Source organism: Hydractinia symbiolongicarpus, chromosome 5 (genome assembly GCF_029227915.1).
Source record: "Hydractinia symbiolongicarpus strain clone_291-10 chromosome 5, HSymV2.1, whole genome shotgun sequence".
NCBI classification, from domain to species: Eukaryota; Metazoa; Cnidaria; class Hydrozoa; order Anthoathecata; family Hydractiniidae; genus Hydractinia; species Hydractinia symbiolongicarpus.
The window spans coordinates 7,814,234-7,828,019 of record NC_079879.1 but is presented as its reverse complement, the minus strand read 5'-3'; the positions used below and the strand labels follow the sequence as shown (position 1 = coordinate 7,828,019).

General features: G+C 32.9%; 1 protein-coding gene across 1 annotated transcript; it reads right to left on the bottom strand.

Annotated features, from left to right (window-relative positions):
• Nucleotides 1-546: 546 nt before the first annotated feature.
• Nucleotides 547-12,639, bottom strand: LOC130644533 (glutamic acid-rich protein-like). Its single transcript, XM_057450179.1, has 5 exons — nt 12,483-12,639; nt 2,955-4,852; nt 2,742-2,876; nt 1,670-2,356; nt 547-1,321 (listed from the first exon to the last, which is right to left on the bottom strand). Exons 1-5 carry the CDS (start codon nt 12,532-12,534, stop codon nt 1,157-1,159), a joined length of 2,937 nt encoding a protein of 978 aa, XP_057306162.1. The 5' UTR covers nt 12,535-12,639; the 3' UTR covers nt 547-1,156.
• Between the last annotated feature and the right edge of the window lie 1,147 nt (nt 12,640-13,786).

Below are 13,786 nucleotides of genomic sequence, written 5' to 3'. Positions count from 1 at the left end.
AAGATTATAACTTATATACCACTCTATACCATTTTTATTATTCTATCTTCAAGTTCTTGCAACAAGTATATGAAATGCTATTTAAAATCCACGTGTATTAAGTCGTTTTCATATATTTTCTGGTCTGGAAGATACAAGGTAGGTGTGGACTGAAGATTGTCAATGTAATTTTTTTCTAGTTCAAGGAGATACCTTTGCTTGGACTATATCTTTGGCTACTGTCCTCAAATTCTTCCATTACTGCACAATTTTCGCGTGAAATTAAGGAATTAGTGTGTACGCGTAATTGCTTCAAAAAATTATAACACCGCTTAAAATTCTTCAAGGTAATAAAACACCTTTAACAAACGAAGTTTACAAAAGCTAAATTTGTATTTTTGCTACTTTCATCTGATTTTAGATCATATCACCACCAGTTTATAGAAATCTCGGGCTCAGCACGACTCCTAGATTTTAAATTTTTAGTCACAAGCTCATTCAGAGACTGCCAAGCTGATAGTGGAAGGACGCATAAAAGCGTATATCTGTTTTTAACAAAGCAGTAAGTAAGGAAGGTGTTGACGGAGTTTATTTACTCGTTAATGCCACCAATAGCTCTATTAGCAGAGTTACATGTTTACGACTTAGAAAAGTTACAACACACCAACGAGCTAGAGAAATATATCACGACATTTTGTGAAAATCTTAAAAACGAGGCTCAAGACTACGCCACAATGAAAATGTTTACAACGAAAAACGGAAGCAACAAAAGAATCAGTGAACTATACTAGATGTCGCTGTCACTAAAAATATGGCTAACAAACACAAAAAAACACTAAAAGAATACTTCAATAAAAATGAAAAATAGATCGACATATTTTTCCTATGGTTGAAAAAAATGATGAGTCATCAAAATATACAAGAAAGTTTTACAATAAATAATCTCTATAAAAGGAAGGTCATTTTTCTTTTAAAAAAAGAACAGGAGGTTCCATTGAAACAAAACAGATGCATGACGGTAAATATATATTAGCTAACCTTTCTCGTAACATGCCTTGGTTACCCAACATGCTTTGGTTACCCATTATGCCTTGCTTATCCAACCATAAGTACTTTCTGATAATTAATTTCAAAAGTGCATAATGTACACGATATTCTTATACATATACTAACGAACTTAAAAGCATTCTGACAGTTCAACCTTTCCTTCCATAACACGCCATAATTTGCCTTCTTCCGTTTTCTCGTCCGTTTTTTCCGGGTTAGGCTGGTTTTGTTTCATGGTTTTTTCGAATTCCGCCCATTGTTCTTTTTCTGTTGTATATGACAAGTCTTCTGCTGGCTGTTAACGAAAAAAGTCATATTTTATGTGTGTTTTAACAAGGTTTACAAATATGGCATTCTGCTCTCAATGTTTTAACACAAAATTTATAAATAACTTTTTTGGGCAACCTATTTCTATTAACAAATTTCCCAGAGTGTTTAAAATTATAGCAAACATTTTTTCCAAACGAATCTTACTTTTAAGGCCGAAGACTCCCAAAATTTTTTTATGATCTTATTTTTTATTTATGTACAATATTTACGAAATTATATTTAATCCAAAAACAATAAAAAACAAACAGGTTTTCGGGTACGGAGAGACTCGATAAAAACACATTAGGAATAAGCATGCTTAAAACGAACTCACCTCAGTGGATTCACCATTTGCTAAAACGACATTATTATTACTATTAGTCACGTGCTTATTTAAATCGTTGTCTAAAGTTTGTTCTACGTTTATTTTGTTACTTTCATTTAGATTGCTAGACTGGTTATCAACATCATCGCTAGACTGGATATCAATATCTGTTTTCTCATCTTCGACTTTCAAAAGAACGTCTTCTGGTTTTTCGTCTCTCTCTTCAGTTACCTTTTCGCTCCACGCTTCTACAGGCTGTTCGATAGTAGTACTTACTTCTTCTTCGGCTTGGGTTACACTAGCATTCTTCTCGACATCCTGGACAGCTTGTAAATTTAGTGTTTCCGTATCGTCTACAACATTGTCGCTATGTTTTAAAGGCGTATCATCTACGTGTTCGTTAACTGCAATTTTCTCTTCTTCGACGTCTTTGTCGGTAGTGGTAGCATTTTCCAATACATCAGCCGTATCTTTTATAGTCGCAATTTCCACAGTTTCTGAAGGTTTATCAACAGATTCTTCGAAGGTTTCTGCAGATTTTGACGTTTCATCACAAGGTTCTTGAGGAACTTCAGAGGAGTCTTCAACTGGCTTTTCCTCAGAAGCTTTTAACAGATCTTCCGTAGATCGGCCCAATCCCCTTGCTTTTAATATCCCATCCACTTTTAAACGTGCCGATTCAGGCGTTTGTTGAACCTTAAATATTTAAATAAAAATAGGAATATGAAGACGTGAAAAATATGTAAAAAAAAACATACTACATCCCCAAAAATGAATAATATTAACTAAAATTTTCACATCTTATACCGGCAATCGAGCTGCTAAGGGATAAGGCTAAGATTTGGTTCAAAATATAAACAACTGTTCAGATCGTAAATTTGAAAAGTTAAGCACACGAGGTTTATAGGATTCTACAAAGTTTTAATAACCATAACATTAAAGTACAAAAATATAAACGCTAGGTACATATCATTTTAACACTTCGCAATTTCTTAGTAACTTCGAGGCTGAAATCAAAATTTTTACCTTAGCAATTGAAGCTGAATTTAAAATCGTGTCCCAAAAAAAAACGAATTCTTACCTCATTATGAGAGGAGTGTTCTGGCTCGCTGGTTTCATTACTTTCCGTACTTACTGGCGCAGGAGGGGAAGTTGATGCTGGCTCTGCAGCGGCATTCCTTTTAGCAGAAACTCGAGCCATGATCATTTCAACTCTCTAAATAGGAAAAAGCATGTAGTTTAGGCATGGTTGTCAAAATTATAAACAAATTAATAAATATGAAATGCTCGCTACCTTTTTTCGTTCTATTCTTTCAGCATCCAACTCTTGTTCTTTTTTCTCCTGCTCTTTCTGTATTTTTTCAAGTTCTAACTTCGCTTTTCTTTCTATTTCTTCCTCTCGCTGCTTTTGTTCTTCTTCTTGACGCTCTTTTTCTTCTTTTTCTCGCTGTTCTTTCTCCTCTATCATTTTCTCTCTTCTTTCATCTTCTTCTTTCTTTAACTGTTCTAGCAGTTCCGCTTGCTTTCTCTCCTCCTCTTTTAACTGTTCTGCAAGTCGGCGCTCTTCTTCCTCTTGTTGTTTCTTTAGCTCTTCATCCTTTTCTCGTTCAGCCTTAGCTTTTGCTTCCGCTTCTTCCTTGGCTTTCTTCCGGCGTTCAGCTAATGCTTTCTTCGCTTCCTCTTCCGTCATTTGTCCTGCTTTCTCAGATTTTTTCTCATCTGGTGTACTTGTCGACTTCACTGGTTTCTTCTTATCTTTTGGTGTAGCTTGTTTGGGCTTTTCTAGAGTGGCTTTCTTCGCTTTAGTCGCATCCGTTTTTTTCGTTTTTTCGGCTTCGCTTTTTTGCGGTTTACTAGCTGTAGTTTTCGGAGAAGCCGTATTTTTCGGAGAAGTCGTAGTTTTCGGAGAAGCCGTATTTTTCGGAGAAGTCGTTGCTTTAGAAGCTTTTGAACCAGTAGTTTGTGTTGGTTTGGTTTCCATGTGTTTTTTTGCTGATAATCTTGCTTTTGTAGTGGGTGCTTTTTCTTTGGGAGTCGTATGTGATGTTAATTCTGCTGTTGTGGTTGTTTTGGGTTTTTGTGATTTCGATTCGACTTTCTTAGCTGGCGCTTTGGTGACTTTTTCTGTACCAGGGTCGTCTTTCTTAGTTCCAAGAGAACTGGTAGATTTTGATTTAGGTTTAGAAGTAGGCACAGTGGTTGGTTTCAAAGGCTTGCTAGCCTTGCTAGGAAGTGCTTGTAGTGTTTTTCGACGATCTGAAGAAGACATGCCTATCGCCGAAGCAGGTCTGGGATTTAAAGACAGACGCGTTGCCGGTTGTTTTGTCTTTTTAGGTTCAGAAGTTGCTGGTCGTTTCTGCTCTGACGGTGATTCTTTATCTGAAGGTTTTTTACTTTTTATTTTATGTATGTTACTGGTAGAGGCGGAAGGCCTTGTGCGTTGAAGAGCTGACCGTGGTCTATCCGGAGATTTAGGTTTGCTTGGTTTCGATTCCGAAGCGTCATCGCCATCAAGTTTAATTTCACACTCAACCATTTTAGCTTTTTTGAGTTGTGACAAATTTGACGTCGAGGCCGAATACTTCTTTCGCATCGACACTTTATTTTCAGGCTTTGTCGGTGCATCGGAAGTAAGTTTTTTAAATAACGCTTCCTTTTTCTGTTTTTCTGCCTCTTCGAGCTTTCTTTTCCGTTCAAGTACAGCTGCTCTACGATCGTCCTCCTTACCACGTTGCTCCAGTATCTTCTTCCTTCTCATATCGTCTGCTTTAGACTTACGTTCGTCTGCGGAGATGCTTTTCCTCTGCGATGTTGGAGATTCGCCCTTTTTAGCGGTAAGTCTTTGCATCGACGGCGAAAGTGGTTTTTTTTTCTTAGTGCCGGGCGAAGAGTCTTTCGATGATGTTGAATCAGCTTTGCCATTTTTGTCATCAGAATGTATTGGCTCTACTTGTTCTGGTCCAGCAATGTTTGTAGTTGTATTTGAAATTACTTCGACACTACCGTCAGCATTGGTGACTGTCGTTTCTTCGGTAGTCTCTGTTATGACGGTTGCGTCACCTTCATCCGCGTCACCGTCGTTGGTAGTAGTTACGACAGTCGAAGTTATTTCAATATTTCCACCGTCATCTGTACGTGTAGTGACTTCGGTTGTCTCGCATACTTCACTTTCTGTCTTAGGAGAACTTTCCACTAGAAAAAGAAACGCAGAATAACTGACGATTTCAAAAGAACTTCAAAAAGAAAATTGTTTTCTTCGCCATAGTAAAATTATTATATACAAAAACATACAAAAATATACAAGAACAAACAAATTATGTTCAATGTTTTCTAGGCTAAGTGGCAATGATATATTTTGCAGACCAATATATACAATAACCAGTCCAAGTACGTGTTGCACGTATCTATATCAGAGAAAAGGTTATCAAACTAATATTAAAGTTACTTGCTGCATTACCAAGATTAGGCTACTGAAGTTTCACAGTTTTAAAATCTGAAATGCAGTAGTTGAGCAAAGAACAGTATAAAAACAAGAAAAAGATTAAACAAGTTTTTATCAACATGGACACTGGGTTAAATAAAAATCTTGTTAAATGCATACTAAGGTTTTAAAAACTTGTCACAACAAATAATCATTGTCTAAGATTACAATAGGTGTCACATGACATTATTTCTCATATAATGTTATACACACAAAAAAAATTTTTAGCAGTTCATATTTAGTTTGTTTACTAGTAGCCATTGCACAGAGAAAGGAAATACAAAAATATAAACGAACATTAAAAGGGTATTGTTAGTAAGAAAAAGGAAAAAATAAAAGAGGGTTGGCTCCTTTTAAATATGCATTATATATCACATTAAATATTAAACAAAAATACTTCAAATATAATATATATAATATCTTATATATTAATTCCCTTGCGTGACTAAAACTGTGAGTCCACGACACGGAAATCACGGGTTACTTTCTTATGACGTGGCTGTACGCTAAAATTTAACTAAAAAGATTAGGGATGTACTTCATAGAAATCGCACATAAGGTGTAAATATATAACCCGCTGCTAATAACGATATAAATATATATACCCTTATGCCAAAAAACTCTATGTTAGCATATATATATAGGTATCGCTACATATGAAACGGTATTAGATATTCACAAAGCATACGGACTGTTAAATGAAGCTCCCAGCATAAAACGGAAATTGTGTTTACGAAAAAGATGGCTGTTCTTTTTTGAGTATTCTCTACCCTTTCATTCAAAATAAATCTTTAAAAAAACATTTGAAGAAGAGCATCGTTTTATAAATTAATCATAGCAAGGTTCTGTAAGGTTTTTTCATATTTTATTTTCAGTTTTTATTATATTATTGTTGCCAGACATGTTTTATAGCTAGCATCATAAAAAGCCAACCACCACCAACAACTAGCTAGCTAGCTAGGAATATATATATATATATATATGTAGCCATGTTCTTTATACCTAGCTAAGTCTTCAGTTTATATTTAAGTGACTAGCTATGAGCTGCTGTAGCTAGCTAATGCTAGCTTTAAACTAAAGATTCCCAGTATATATATATTCCCACAAAACCCATCAAACGTTATTAACCCTGAAAATTTTAAACACTTTCCTGGTTTTTTTGGTTTGCGAAGTTCTTTTCCTCCAAATATTCTGAAAATAAAGTTCAGAAATTACTTATTTTTAAAATGTAAATTTAATTTGCTTCAAATTGTGGTTTTGACATTTTCATGTAAGAATTTGTGGGCAAAAACCTTAATCAGCATGCTAAAAGAACTGACTTTTCTTAATTTAGAATTACTAAACACAACCATTTTCTTACATTTAGTGTAAACTTTTGTGCGTATGGCTTATATTTAATACACCAAAAGAGCTACTTTGTTGATTTCAATTTTATACTCTTTGTAAGCTATTTTTTTCTTCTTTTTGACATTTTGAATTAACTTATTGTTGTAGAAGGCATATAATATACATGTATATAAAAAAATGGAACTTTGCAAATTTCTGTTTTACCACTCAATTTTTACATTTTATAAGTTATTCGGAACAGAATGGTATGAAATAGACCGAAATACCTGATCTTAGTTGTTTTTAATTTGCAGGCTGTGTCTGTGTAACTTTAAGGGGAACATTTGGTGGAAGACAATGGCATGACATATACTGATAGAACTGATTTTTGTTGTGTTGATGTTATATCTGAACCTCTTTGACATTTTATGTTATATTTGCGAGGAAGGACCATATATATATACACAGAAGAAGAATTCAATTTTACACCTTGCAAGCTTTGTTTTTCTATGTTTTGTATAAATTCTTACTGGGGAGGACTCCGTGCAATATATCGAAATGACTGATCCTTCTCGATTTAAATTTGATGTGTTCTAAATCGTATATAGTTTTGGAAACTTTGTGTAAGATTTAATGGGTAAGGGCTAGATGCAATATGTCAAAAAAACTTTTTTTGTTGAATCAGAAGCACTCCCTAAAACCATTCTTTTTTTTTACAGTTTGTGAAGCTTTTGTGAGGAAAGAGTGTATGCAATATTATCGAAATAACTGATTTTTGTTGCAAACTGTTTTTCATTGGCATTTTGGATTAAAATATTGTTTTAGAGGGCATATGCAGTAGATATATGTACCGAAATAATTAAATTTTGCAAACTTTGATTTTGTCGTTACCTCTCATTTTTTACATTTTGATTAAACTTTTGTGGAAGACCGCCGGTATGCGAAGGACCAAAATAAGAGATTTTAGTATTATTTAGAATTTGTATTTTGTGTTGCAAAATTGGTGCAAAAATTGACATAAAATGAACTTATATAAAGATTGATTGCTGTTGTTTAACATGACTCATTATGACTTATATATATATTTTATGAAAATTTGTGACAGAATACTATGTGAGATTTGAAATTTTGTTTATTTTATTGATAGTAAAACAGCATGCAAATTGCTAAAAGGACTTTATTAATTTTAGATTTAAACACGTTATTTTGTTGGCATTTTGTCTAAAGTTTGGTGAGGAAGGACCGTATGCAATATATTAAATAATGTTTTATTGCATTATAATTTATCCTTGCAATCCCTTTTTAACACCTTAGATAAAAATTTCTACTTAGGCAAAATTTATTGTTTATTTTTCACATTTTGTGTCAACCTTTGGCAGGGTTTGCAATAAACTAACTGATTTTAACATATACAATGAGAGAGATTTGTGTTTGACATTGATCAGCTTTTTTGTATATATGTGGCGTTTTAAGTGATTTAAATTTTATGGGTGAGATGTATGTTGAAATGCTTTTAAAAACTTTTTTGCGAATAATTTTCGCATTTGTCAGATGGTCAGAGCAAGTAATTTTAGTAGATTTAGATTTTAAACGTCACATACATACTGTAGTTGTTGAAAACCTTTAATTTTTTTGGTAATTTATATAATAATGCAGATGGAAGATGCGCACTGCTGTATTGTTTGTTTTTTGATGGACATATATCTGCTACATAAATTAAATGGAATACAGTGGATTCTTCCACGGGAAACAGCTAGTATATTATTAAAAATAGCCAGCCATGAAATAGGAATAAATGAGCATAAAAAGATATTAGAGAAACCATAAACGGAAAAAAACAATCAAACAAACACAAAAATATTCCAAAAAGTATTAATAAAAATGCAATTTTGACCTATGAGAAAATGAAGCCTCAAAACACAATATGGGTAATTCATACTTCACTTGAAAGTATTTGCTTCTTTGACAATATGAATAAAATATATCGCCATGTGTCAGCCAGTTTTTTATCAAACAAAAGTAGAAGTGATAGTATTAACAACACACTATACATTATCAAACTGTTGACTTCGTGTAATAAATTTAAATATATATAAAAATAACTATTTTGTGTAATTTATTCTTAATTTTATTTTTTTTGCTTCTACCATTATCTCTTGTTGTCAGTTTCTGTATCTTTTCCCAAAAGTGATTTATTAAGTAAAATTGATTTATTAAGTAAAAGTGATTTATTAAGTAAAAGTCCTAGAACAATTGATTTATGAAATGAAATTGTCATTTTTACCTTTCCCCATTGTATCCTTCAGTACCCCTTTGATAACTCCCTTTCCACAGTGTACATATATTTTACATCACACACACCCACCCTAAAAATCCCCTAAAAAAAACTTAAAGCTTTATATTGTGACTTGAAAAAGAACAATTAGTAAGGTGTCAAAAATTTTAACTAATAAAGTAAACAAAAAGATGCATGAAAACACTGCATTAATTTTTTCAAGACATACATATATATTGAAAGACTCTGCTTTTTTCCCTATAAGTTGTCAAGTTTTCAAGACATACATATATATTAAAAGACTCTGCTTATAAGTTGTCAAGTTTGAATTAAACAGTCATTAAAACAATAACAAATCACTAGAGAATTTTGCACATTCTCACAAATGATCATACAAAATACAATTTAGACAATACCATGCAATGAATATGTAAATACCCCAGGTGTTCATTATATTATTCAATTTTCAGAAAAAAAGCTAGGGGTTAAAAAAAGATTGCAATTAATAAACAGCAGCAATGTCAACATTTTCTGATACTGTATTGGATTTATAAAGATTCTTTTTTGTTAAATTTAACATTTCTATTACTGTATATTTCGAATAAACTCCTCTCTAAATGAGGCATGCCTAATCGAAGCATTATGGTATATTAGTATAAGAAATCATGACAGCGTTTAAATTAACGGATCACGAATCACGATTCGCAATTCAAATATCAAGTTTACCTACAAAACAGATCAAAAACAGAAACTTAATATTTAAAAAAAAAGTTATATACTGTAACATGTACGCTACTTTAAAAAGTGCTAACGATTAACGCTAATTAACCATTGAAATTATAATATGAATAGACATTCATTATTTTATACTAACTATCCAATTGAAAATAGTAGTTTCGATTGATCCATTTCTTATTTTGCACATTGGTAGAGCATTTTTTCTTTATTTTAGAAAGAAGTATGGTGATTTTAGAGCTTCGAAGGGATTTTCTTTCTATTTTAGAAGGACGTATGGCGATATTTAAGTTTCGAAAGGACGTGTTTTTATCCTTTTAGAAGTAAAAACAGCCACAGTTAAGGTTCATCTTCTCATCAATTTGAACAAAGCTAAAGAAATTTAAGCTTCATAGGAAAGCTGGAAAAAATAATCCTAATTTCTGCAGATCACTTTTAACACGTAATTCCACTAATAAATTGCCACATTCTGTGATAGTCATAACGACTTACAATGACATCATAGAAACTATTCCTTATACCTCTACTATATAGTTTTAAATTTTCATCCTTTCTAAAGTTCACAATTTAGTAATTATTTGTTTTTTTAAATCAGCATGGCAACCCTGTTAAGGTGGGTCCAGAGTCATTTGTCGTAGTCGTTCGAATAAGAAGAACCCAAAAAATCCATTCATTGCGAATGAATGAGCAGTTCACACTAGTGCGAAAAATAAAACTGCACATAACAAAGAAGACATTTATTTTTAGTTTGTTACCACCAGTTACTTTACTCCATTTCAGCACTTTTTTTATTCGTTATACTCAATACTAAACTCAATAATAAGATTTTTAATGTTTAAAAGTTTTGAAATTGTATTTGAAATCTGATAAATTCTCCTTTGCTGTCATATTTGAACATATTTCAACTACTGTGACGAATGCTGGCGAATGAGAGAAAATCAAGTAGTATGCTTAAAAAATATTGCGCATGTGCACATTTATTGTCCCTCATTCTTGCAACTACAAGTAAATGCCTTTAAATACTGATGTGATGTGATTCATTAAAAATTATTTAGAAAAACTGAGAAAGTAAATTTAGAAAATATCTATTAACACTACAGGCCATTCCTTGAGACAAGTGCGATCGCACGCGCACTCGCCCGCACACTCGTAAAAAGATTTACGAGTGCTTTTTTTTCGCACTCGTGAATTTTTTCTTTTTCTAAAATATTATAGAGAGATGAAAAAAAGCTATTACGCTGATTACATAACATTCATTTCTTCGTGATTGATTTGTTTAAAAAGTATAGAGAACATTAAAGTCGGCCCCTTCCTTCATGCTGACACTCTTATGCTCGGCTGGTGCATTACACTGAGACTGAAACAAAAGACGGAAGACCATTTGGAACCATGCCACAAGTCAGTCTGACCTTCATCGTCACAGAGAATACTGCGAGAAAAGTACACACCCATGCAAGTTAAATATAACCAGAACATGGGAGAGGTTAGGTGTCATGTACCTTCATACAGCTTTCAGACGAATGTTTTCGTTATGTAATACCAAAGAAAAAGCATGTTGAATAAAGTTTAAAAAAACTTTTTAAAAGGGGAAAGAGAAATCAAAAATGTTTAGAAATATATTTAATGCCAAAAACATATAGCGAATCTGCCAACACATCATCGCGTCCAACGTTTAACCTTGCACTTGTGGTTAATACGTTTTACAAAATTCATTTCTATACAGCTTAAATAACATAACGTTGCGGTAAACAAAAAATAGTTAAGTGTGAATCACACTTGCAAATATTCACATTGCACTTGTAAATTTTGCTTACGAGTGCAATTTTTCGCACACCATAGCACTCGTAATTTTCTTAGCAGGTGCTTTTTGTAGCTCTGGCATAGTTTTATTCAAGAAATGGCCTGACACTAAGGAAAATAAACCTTTTCCCCTTTTCAAAATTTGTTCTTAAGCATGGCAAGTATTAGTCTTCTATTTTCTACAAAAGCACACAATAAAATAAAATTAGCTATTGTCACAAAAATGCTAAAGCCCTAAAAATAAATGCAATGTATGTTAAAAAACATTGTAACCATTTTAACAGTATTTATTTTGGGTTAGAAGAATGTTACAATGTATATTGTTAAATCACTTAGCACACCCTACTTTTGACTTGGGCATGCAAAAAAACTCTAGTCAGCCTCATATTTTGTTTACAAATCAAACCCAAGCTACTATCTTTCACAAAACTTTTTAAACACAAATTTAAGTCCATCATACAAGTAGCCAATTTCCAAATAGTTAGTTTTGTTTCCAGAGTGCAAGATCAATAAAAGAGCAAAAATGATACTTGAGGAGCTGCTTCAGTTGTAATCATTTAGTATATACTACCTATATTGGAAAGTTTCTTAATCATCATTTTATAGCTTCAAAAGAAAATACAGGAAGTGGTGGATATCTGGACATTTTGCAAATAAAATAAGTTTTTACTTCCCCCTTTTTCAGTTGTGGAAATGTATTGGCCTTGATACATGGTTTATGACTTGATTCTCATGCTCATTGACTAAACTCAGCCTTGACCAACAGAAAAGGGAAGATCAACAGCTTATTATCAGTGAGAGATTTTTCAATCACCATACTTTTTATTTTTACTATTTGTAGACTATCCAATGGCTCCTTTAGCTAGATAAGACACAATTATAATAGATACTTTATATAATCTCAAGATCACTATGAAAGTATTGCATATATATTTGATTTGCAGCTAGCTACATAAGTGGGTATCCGAGTAAATATATGTTTTTTTCTTGTATTCCTGAAACATTTTAGTTAAAACAGAAAGTTAAAGCTAGTTAACGGGAAGTCAGGAAGTAAATGATATGACTCATAAACACAGTTATATAAACAACACTGCTGGCCAATTTCGCATATTTCTTTTTGCTGTTAAACAATAGGACCTTAAGTTGGCATAGAACCTCATCAATGCACTTTCCACACAAAGTAAATGTATCAAATAATTGATTACCCGTGTTATTTGTATGATCCTGCAGGGTAGACGCCTTCTCCTCCTCGGCCATTTTTGTTTAATTTTAACTCACTTGCCGTCTCCCAAATTGCCGGGGTAGGAAAGTAGATATTAAACCAAATGGGCGCAAAATACTGCTGGAACGATAATTAACAATTTGTCTAGTGTAGTAATTTCAAATCGTAAATAATTATATTTTTTTAAAAAAATGTTGTAGTTGTATTAATTTTTTAGAAAGTCTTTTTTAGAATAAACTTATAAAATATGCTTGAAAGGGCTTGAAATAGGGTAAAGGGATTTGGGGTAGATGAAGGCTAAGTGCTTTTCTAGTATAATGTGCCAAGCGATATAAAATATGCAGTGATTTAAATTTTAAATTTTTTTTCGAGATTTGCCACGGACGCGTCATAAAAGCAAGCAACCTTTTGGGATAGTAATAAAGAAAACTTAGGTTACAAAAAAGTAGAATATGATTAGCCGGTCCGTCGACCGAGTGAACATTTTAGACCAAAAAAAAAATGCAAAACAAGAACATTTGGGCGTCTCATATATTCTTAAGGGGGTTTTCACGAAGCAAATTGAACGGCGAATTCGCTTTTTAATTTTCACCACGACAAAATTGTTTAACCGCGTTCTTATTGGTCTAAAACTAGCAGCAAAACCTTTAGCCGCGAAAAAGTAGGAACTGTTTCTACTTTTCAGCGAAGCGAATATATCGATGCAAAATCAAAATAAACAAAACTGCACATGCTCAGATACAATTCGCCGTTCAATTCGCTTCGTGAAAATCCCCCTTTATGTTCTTATCTTTAAGAAATAAAGTATTATACAGCAACATAACAAATTGAAAAGTACCCAGGCTGAATTTAAAAATATGAACCCAACTTAATTCAACGCCAGTTGGTTCGCAGATTAGTCGATAAAACTCGTGAAAAAAATCCACTTAGGTAGAAAAACAAGGAAAAAGTGTTTAGAGTTTTGATAACCTCAGCAGCGCATAAACAAAATATTTATTTTAAAAAATTTGTGCAGCCGTTGTCTTTAATGTGTAGAACTTGATTGAAACGCTGATGCAGAAAATGTAAGGAATTGTGTGTTTTTGACGAATATAGTTGAGGGGATAAAAGGATGCGTTGCCTCTGTTGTAAAGAGCGTGAAACGCGTATCAAGAAAATGTATAGGGTTATGTACCTTCGACGAATGTCATCAATTTGTCTGTTCCGGGATTGATCCAGCTTTGATAGATTAATGGATTAATCAAGATTTAGGGAATTAGTCCTATTTTGGTCCTAGGTGGTTCCTAA